General features: G+C 34.6%; 1 protein-coding gene across 2 annotated transcripts; it reads right to left on the bottom strand.

Annotated features, from left to right (window-relative positions):
* Positions 1–224: 224 nt before the first annotated feature.
* Positions 225–3,655, bottom strand: LOC115981077 (G2/mitotic-specific cyclin S13-7-like). 2 transcript variants are annotated; one of them, XM_031103266.1, is made up of 9 exons: positions 3,375–3,655; positions 2,370–2,490; positions 2,226–2,280; positions 1,886–2,134; positions 1,669–1,794; positions 1,346–1,594; positions 1,090–1,251; positions 823–1,004; positions 225–700 (listed from the first exon to the last, which is right to left on the bottom strand). In XM_031103266.1, exons 1-9 carry the CDS (start codon positions 3,415–3,417, stop codon positions 556–558), a joined length of 1,332 nt encoding a protein of 443 aa, XP_030959126.1. In that variant the 5' UTR covers positions 3,418–3,655; the 3' UTR covers positions 225–555. The 2 variants fall into 2 exon arrangements, with proteins under 2 accessions (XP_030959126.1, XP_030959133.1); XM_031103273.1 differs by having other exon boundaries at positions 1,886–2,128.
* Positions 3,656–9,211: the final 5,556 nt, after the last annotated feature.

Here is a 9,211-nt window from a genome sequence, read left to right as displayed (position 1 = left end):
CACATTTGCAACACTTTTTGAGTTAAGGTTCTATTGGTCTACTTTAAGAGTCTTTATTGAAATATCATGGCCGCAAAATTTTTTCTTCAATTTTGTTTGAATATTTAAAAATTTATAATGAATTTGAACCATTCATACAAAAAATTTTGTTACTATTTTTTGTTAAAAGTTATTGTCAGTAATAAGACTCAGACCCAATGGAAATTGCCTTTACACCAACCATCTCAACTATGATAGGAAAATGCATCCCACCAGAAGTCCATTTCTCCACCAAAAGTTCTTGGTTTTGCTATATGACATTCAGTAACCAAACATAGAAGAGGCAAAGAACACCTGGTAAAACTAATCACAATGAAGGATGGCCACACACAAAAGTTGAACAGCGTCACACACTTGTTTTTTGCAAACTACAAGTGAAGAAAGAATATAACAAATAGAAGCTGACGGATCATAACAGCAAAATGATCTCCTCCCTATTGACAATTGCCAGCCAAAAACAACAGTGGCATGACATACTGGTAACTAATGCCATCATCTAAGTTGAACACAAGTTCTTCAAGATGATTTGCTTGACAGGCTTTTGGCTGGGGTGAGAAGAGCAACAGCACCCCTATCTGAACTTGTGAATTTCCTATGCACTGCCTTGAGCTTACCTTCTGCAGCCACAGAATGTAAGCTTACCAAGAGCTCCGCGCAATCCCTGTTACATTGCAAAGTAAACATCATCAATTGTGGTACTTGGAAAGAGATGCATATAATAACTTAATGTTCATCAACTTATGTACTTAATTGACTAACAAAACAATAAGTATGTAGTCTTACTTTAGCTGGCATTCAGAATAGCCTGTGTAGTGCTCTAGAGTTTCATTCCAGAAAGGGCTGTTGTCAAGGGTACATCGTGCAGCATAAACAGCAGAAGCAGCAATCTTTGAAGGGCAATATGAAGTTATAGTAGGATAGTGCAGTAGACCAAGTTCAGCTAAGAAAAACACCATATTCTCCATCTACACATCATAAAAATCAAATAATTAGTCCTGATTATCTCTTACAATCAGAATGTTAGACATGATCACAACAAAATTTGTGTACCTCCTTATCAGATGGCACAGAGGCCTTGATATATCGAACAAGGAAAACATAAGGAGTAGGGACTGTCATTAACCATTCCAGCTTTTCCAAGATTGTTTTCTCCATGACCAATATCTGTTCCCTAAGATAGGCATTGTCTGAAATGCAAACAAAGTCATTGACCTGCACATTTTGAAAACCCAAGATTAGGCAAAAGAACATTTCATTAAAAACAAAGTCATTGAGCATGTGTGAAAGCAAAGAATATGATCCCTACCTCTGGTGCCCAAATCTCTTCATACTTGCTTGCAATTAGCATTGAGCTGATTCCAACCAACTGAAGTTCCCTCCTAGATACCGCCATTATCGAAAGGAATCGATCCACAATATTTATTGTGAGATACAGGGTCTCTGGCGTGAGTTCAAATTTGCGATGAACCTCTATCAACCAGTCTACAAGGATTGATCTCATCTTAGCATTTATGTCTGTTTGTTTAATCATGTAGTCATGCACTTGACTCAAATCCTGCATCAGAAAATTCTAACATTAGACAGAGTAGAGATAGAGTGGGAGAGAGTCAGAAGGTATAAAAACAGTACCTCAGTCTCTTTGTAGAACTTGTACATTTCATCCACATATTCAGCCACCGCCAATTCATTGTCAACATCAGCAGCATCGATGTTTTCTATCAGATCCTTGGGCTTTTTGGTGATTCCACAAGCAGCCTATGAGGTTAATCAAGTTTAGTACAAACAATGAAACAGAACATGATCAACAATTAGAAACCACAATGGGGTCCTAAAATACAAAAATTACCTTGCTTCGAGCGGTGAGTATTGCAGTGAGGGTCTTGACATTCTTCCTTGAAGGCCCTTCCTTTAATTTTCTTCTACCAGCGCATTTACCCTCATCCTCTTCATCTGAGCTAATCACAATCACCTCCTCAGGATTAGGCTTCTTGACAATCTTTTGAGCTGCCGCCACCTTTGTTGCTACACCGCCTTTCTTCACAACGACCCCATATCCAGCTACTGCACCTAAAGCATCTTTAATTGGTTTCTGCAACTTCACAAATTCAGTACATTTATTAATTTGGTGACAGTGCAATTCAAGACTTAACTGAAAACATATATGTTTCAAATAAATGGTATGCTACCTTATTCTTCTCTGCTGCTGCTTGTGCATTAGCAATTAGTTCTGTACAAAAAGCCCTGCAAGACAAGAATTACACATATAAGCACGTGAGCAAGGTGATGTGTGAGTGAGTGTGTGTGTGTGTGTGTGAGAGAGAGAGAGAGACCTTGCAATGGGCTGAGCTTGAAGCTTCACTTCCACAGCTCTCTCAGCAACCATATTACCAATATCTTGGAGAACCCGCCTAGTCCTTCCTTCTGCAGGTACATTCTTCTGCATTCCTTCACCTGAAAATACCAGTAATCTCAAAATCAAAAGGCATTTCAAAAGGAAAAGCTAGAACACAAATACCAGGCTTTGGGGGCAAAACATAAGAACCTGAAATAGCCCAAAATACAAATTGAGCAAAGAGATCCAAATACAATTTATAATGATAACAATTAACAAGGAGAGCCATCAACAAATATCCGAACATTAACAAGCAACTATGTTAAATCTTAAATTGAAACCTTATATTTTGCAAAACCCAATTAGCCGTCAAGAAAAATCACTAATTTGCACAAAACAAAAGATCCCCCAAAATTGTAAATTACCACAAACCAAACATTTATTCAGATAGATCATAGATGATCCTTTCTGTTTTGGATCTAATTCTCTCTTGTTTTCCAAAGATGTGTCTTTTAATCAAATCTCTCAACCCAAAACGTTAGGAGCAAAAGAAAAATTCAAAAGAACTCAGAAAGAATCAAAAGAAATTATCACTACATGGGTCTCCACAAAATCATTCAACATAACTCAAGAAGATAATGAAGAAACCCACAACCAAAAACCTTAAAGAAAACCCAGACGCAGATTAAACGTAATTACTACATATCCCACAAATAGAACAAAAAGAACACATCTTAAAAGAAATCCCAGATGCAGATTCATCCCCATGGTGGCTAACAGATCAAAAAAAATCAAAAAACAAATATGGGTTTAGAAATCACAATCAAAAGCCTTAAAAGAAAACCCAGTCGCAGATTCAAAACGTAGTTGTTCCATATCCCAAAAAAGAACATATATTGAAAGAAAACCCAGATGCAGATTCAACCCAATAGTGGCTAACAGATCAGAAAAAGCAAAAAAACAGAACTGGGTTAGAAATCTAAAAAAGGAAAAAAGATAGTACCTTTGAGTTGTTGTTGCAGAGGAACAAGAGCTCTAGAAGCCATATCTTGCTCTTGTTCTTGAGAATTACTATAGCGAAAAACTCCTCCAAAGCTAGACAACAGCGACGAAAAAAACACTTGGAGGCGACTATTGCGTGTCTCTCCTCCTTCACCGTCTGGGGTCGCCACCTCGTTCCACCACAATTCTCTCTCTCTATCTCTATTTCTCTCTGAAAGTTTCTCTCTTTTTCAATTTCTATAACTTTTGGTTTTGGTTTTGCTTTTTTTGCTCTTTGTGAATGTGTTTCTCTATGAAGGGCTTTGAATTTTGAGGAATACTTATATGAACCGAGGCCAAGCCCCAACGGTCGACTTCTTTATCGAATTTGAACCGTTAGATGGATATGAAATCCAACGGCTCTTATTTAGTACCTCAGGCTTCAAGTTTTGGAATTTTATAGCCGTTAGCATTAGGGGCTTTCCTCTGGGTTATTACTTTTTGGGTTTTTTTAATGGGCCACGTTTAAAGCAACCCAAACCCGCTCTCCCATAATTTTAAAAGTAATAAGATCCATTAAAATAAAAATAAAGTAAAACTATTTTGGCAAAAATGCAAAACGCATCATCTAATTTTTGTAAGTTTCCGTTAAATGTAGTTAATATTATGTAGTTTTGTAATTTTCAAGTTTCTAAATTAAAAAAAAAAAAAGTAAACTAATAAAAAATCTTTTTTTGTAGGAAATATTTTAAGAACATTTTTATGAGAAAATAAAAATATAATTAATTTCTTTCACGGATTTTTATATTTTCTATGAAATTTGTATCGAAAATTTTCTAAAATAATTAACAATTGTCCTAAGGGTACTCATTAACATGATCCATTAAAAAATAAAAGGGAGAGAAATTGAAGAACACGTAGAAAAGAAACTCGACAACTTTTCCGGTGATCATATAGGATTAACTAATAACTAATTCCAAAAGACCTGCAAACATTATCTCACAAATCATGAAAGATTTTAGGTCTAATCTATGCTTTTTAATATTTGCCTCTAAACCAACTAATCTTCCACATGAAGAGGTTGCCATGTCTCTTTAAAAAAATGTTGCTGTGATTTTTTTTTTTTTTTTTTTTTTTGGCTAGGTCTAATCTATGATTTTTTTGGTTTGGATCTGAGAACAATTGTTGAACAAAATCTAAAAATCAATAAACTTGTAGCAATTGAAGGGGGTAATTGGGTGATTTTTTTTTCTTTTTCAGATTTAGTACCCATTTGGGTATAGCTGAAATAGACACGCGTTTGTGTTTCAGCGTTTTTATTTATTTTTTTTTTTTTGAGAACGTGCACTGGCGTTTTCAGTGCTTTCCAATGGGTCTTATGCATTGTTCATGAGACTCACAAATCTCTTTTTTCAACAAAACTTTCATTAAAAATAGGTCTCACGGCACTATTCACACATTTAAAAATTATTTTGCTACGGTGTTTTTAGTTTTTAGTTTTCAGCAAAATAAGCGGTATCCAAACGGACCCTTAGTTTCAATTGTGTATAACGTTTTTTATTTTTTATTTCTGGGCTTTTTTTTAATAAAAAATAGAAAAAAATAAAATTAATAGTTAAATATTTAAAAAAACACCAAAATTGCATCATTTTGGGGAGTGTTAACAACATAGATAATTGCATGTTTCATTGATGACTAAATTGAACACTTTTGAAAATCAGAAGACTGATGAAATAAACAAAAACAAAGTTAAAGAGTTGAAATGAATTTTGGTAAAATTTAGAGAAATTTTTTGCATTTGAGCAAACTATTGTTAATATATATATAGCAATTAAGTAGAATCAGGATTTTTTTTATTTTTTTGGGTTTCTCAAAAAAAGAAAAAAGGATTTTTTTTATGAATAAAGGTTAGAAAGAATGATAAAATTTAGAACTTACTAGGAGTTGCGTCCAGGTTAAGTGGTTAACGATTTTTTTTCTTTTTTGAGAAAAAGGTAAGCGAAGTTTTTATTAACGAAACAACTACAAAAAACAACAAAAACTCAGGACAGATCCTTCCCGCCAAACATGTTTTTTTTTTTTAATAAGTAGTTAACGATTTATTAGGAGATGTTATTTTTATTTTTTTATTTAAATTTTAAAACATGTCAAATCCTTCTAGAGAAAAAGCAAAAAGGAGAAAACCCACCGACTCCATATATTTCCGAAACTAATAAATAATATTGTTTAGGAAACTTTCTTCAAAAATCGTACTCCTACTAAGGATCGGTATCAGAAACTAAGGTCGGTTTAGTAAAGCAACAGGGAAATTTTATAAATATAAACATACAAGTGCGTCAGTCCTGAAAATATTTTTACCTGAAAATATTTTACACTCGAAAATTGTAGGGGTCAGTTAATTAGGAAATATTGTTAAAAGCAGTATTAACTGGGCCTATGGCCCTATTCGAGGACGTTAAACCATCCGAGGAGGCCCAAATAAGGCTATGAAAAGAATAAAGTTAAGAGAGGAATAGAGACAATGTGAGATGGGTCCAATAAGCGTCTGAGGACAAAAGCTTTCTCGACAACGTGTGTCCGAGGTAAATCTGAGTGTCATATCATCACAGACTTACTTCAGAGTTACACCACAACTAAAGATGGGACATTGGACCAGGGATAAGAAAAGAAAAGTAAACAAATATCTTCAAAAGTTACTACATTCGCATTAAATGCCTTTTAACCAACTCTCTGGTCGCATTAATGTGAAAATGATGTTTGAATAGTGATCAAGCAGCCTTACAGCTACTGGTTGATGGTTTTAGGAGGTACTGGATGGGACAGGAAGGAGTCCCCCGAATCTAACCTACACGTGTGTGGTAAGGATGACACCAAGATTGCAATATATAACCCAGAAGAATGCACTCGGAAAGGGGATTGGAACTCTTATACAATTTCTGTCTGGAAGAAAACGATATGAAACAAATAACTTAGTTTGTCCGAGGGTAAGTTTGCTAATCTTATTTGTGTCAAACCATCTTGAACCGTTAAGTCTAATTGTTTTTCTTCTAGGATAAATCTAGTTCTTTTAGGATAAATCTAGTTCTTCTATCCACGCTCTACAAATTTATTGTTTGGACCGTTAGCGTTTGAGCCCAATCTGGTTTTGGGACCAATACAATTTCAGTCCTTACAGAAATCACTTTACATTCAACCAAACGCAGCCTAAAAGCCTAAATGTTTTTGGTTTTGTCGGTGGCAGTCCATTGCTCATTTAAAAATAATTTTTCAAACAATTGAAAATGAATTTATTTAGGGTGCGTTTGTATAGATCGTTGAAAAATTGTATTTTGAGTTTAAAATGCTCGTTTGTAAAAAAATCTCTGAGGAGTTGTGTTTACAAAATAGATTTTTGGGTTTTAAATTTTTTTTTTTTTTAATTTTCCAAAACGACTAACCAAACGGACCCTTAGTTTTATTGATGAACAGTAACTTAATAGAGGTACTAAGTTATTGTTCATTTGTTTTTGTTTTTGTTGATGAAGTTTGTAGGGTCAATTTTTGGGGCCTAGGCCCAGCAAGTAGGTGATTCTGGCCCAAAGAGTCCTAGACAATGAATTTGTAAAAAGCGGGTTACAGAATTAGGCCTTAACGAAGTGAGTGCTAGTTAATTTTGGGCCATGCAACGATTGAACGTAAGAATATCTCCTTTATGTTCACTGGATGTTCGGTTTGAGGAGACATGTGGGTGCACTTCTGTTCCTAATAAAAGGCTATGATTTTTCTTTCTCTATCTCTCCTTCTTTCTTTCTCCCCTTTTTCTGATCCCCTCTTCATGGAGATGCCCTTCTCTTATATAACCTCCTTAAAGTAATCAGAGCCTTACACTTGTTGATCATCTGGACCTTTACTTGAGTGCCCGTCCCATCGGACATCTACCCTACCTTTCTGTGAGTTGCAGTGGCCAAGGTAACACTGTTCGCCTGTCCTCTCCACATTAATGCGGCCAGAAAAGTAGCTTCCCTGAATTTAATGCGGCAGTTGTGATCTCCCCCTGGACATCCTATACTCTCTTCCTTCTCTCGACTTTGTGAGGCTCGTCCTTACTACTAGTATTTGTTGGAGTGATTCCTTATTATGGATAGGGTGCACATTTGGTCCATATTTGGCACGTCTGAGGAGACATTCCTCCTTGGACCTCTTTTTAAATAAGTTTGGACTCATCAGAGTTGGGCCGGAAGTCCTTTTGGTGCCCCATTTTCTCCTCGGACGTGGCCGGACTCTGTGTGGGGCCCAAGGCCCATTTTTTGATTTGGGAATTTTACCCCTACAAAGTTCATTTGTTAATTTTTGTAAGTAAGGTATTGAGGCTGATTTATGAGACTTTTTTTTTTTTTGTTGATGAAGTTCATTTCTTAATTTTTATAAGTAAGGTACCGAGACTGATGCATGAGACTTTTTGTTGAAATACTACTTTTAATCATAGTACTTTTGCTTTCAAAAAAATCATAGTACTTTTAAGAGCCTGAAGAGAGTGCCCAACTCATTGGCTAACAATTAAAATAAACTTTAATGTGTACATTTAATCATAGTACTAATATGTTTGAATGATTTAAATTTTCATATTATGAAAACTAGTATGTAGTCCCGTGCTACTGCACGGGAATGGATATATTATTAATCATGAGTTTATTCATGTTTAAAAAACTCAGTTAAGTCTAAATTCATATTATTAACCAGAAAATTTCATTAACAAAACTTAGCAGTATATATATTTTACATAGAAAGATGAACCTTGGTGACAATGTTTATCTAAAAAATCCATTTACGCTTTTGAATCTTCAATCTCTATTGGTGATTGAAATTTTCGCAGCTTAAAAAATTTTAAATTAAAAAAAAAAAAAAAAAAACCTTCAGAGTTGTACTCATTTTGTAGTTTTACAATGGGTTATTTTGTAACATGATGGGTATTTGTGTGAAGAAAAAACCTCTAAAGTTCTATGGCTGATAAAAGAAATTCTCTCCAATCTCTTTTTATAGAGAGAGGGGTTTGTGCGTGTTTTTATACATCCTTCATAGTTGTATTATCACGAAGCAGGTCCAATGGATTTAGATTGGTACTACCGATTTTCAAAGCATAAGTGTTTAATGTGTTATTAATTTCATCTCATTAGCTTCTACACATGACAGCAAAATTAAAAATAATTAGATTGTACACGTGTATAGTAAAATTGGACTCCAATTTCAGATTCTAATTGAACAATTGGAATGATAATATATGATAGTAACAACAATAGGAAAATTCAAATAAAATTTCGAATTAAATTGTAACAATCTGAATAAAAAATTCCAGTAGAAAGACAGAGTGGAGTGATCCACTCCAAGAAGGCGACCAAACTTGCGTCAATATAGAATAATAAATTTCTCTCCGGAAAATTTACATTGTTCATAACCTTTATCTTCACTGAACATTTTAAAAACATAGTGACTCACATCTGCCATCCAGACATCTACAGCCGGGTCCTCTCCAATTCGCGTGAGATTCCATTGATCACTAAGTTCCTTTGCAGCCTGCAAAAAGTATCATCCATCGGTCCACAGCAGTGTTTTCTTCATTGTTATAGGTGCCAAACCTGAACAAAAAGCCAAATATAAGGATAGTGAATTTTAGGCATAATGTGCATCTGATCACATATTAGCAATTTTTAACAAATGTAAAGATGCAAACTTTGTAAGTGAATAGTAAACAAAACTCAGTGTCAGAACCAAGAAGAAAACACTTTAATCTGAAACTCAGTGCAAATGTAAAGATGCAAACTTTGTAAACAATTTATAACAAAGATGCAAACTCTGGCTTTGCTATCTTTTTGGAAATTATGC

The sequence above is a fragment of the Quercus lobata genome, chromosome 1, assembly GCF_001633185.2.
Source record: "Quercus lobata isolate SW786 chromosome 1, ValleyOak3.0 Primary Assembly, whole genome shotgun sequence".
In the NCBI taxonomy this organism is placed as follows: Eukaryota; Viridiplantae; Streptophyta; class Magnoliopsida; order Fagales; family Fagaceae; genus Quercus; species Quercus lobata.
The sequence above is the reverse complement of the archived record's forward strand: the minus strand, read 5'-3'. Positions and strand labels throughout refer to the sequence as shown.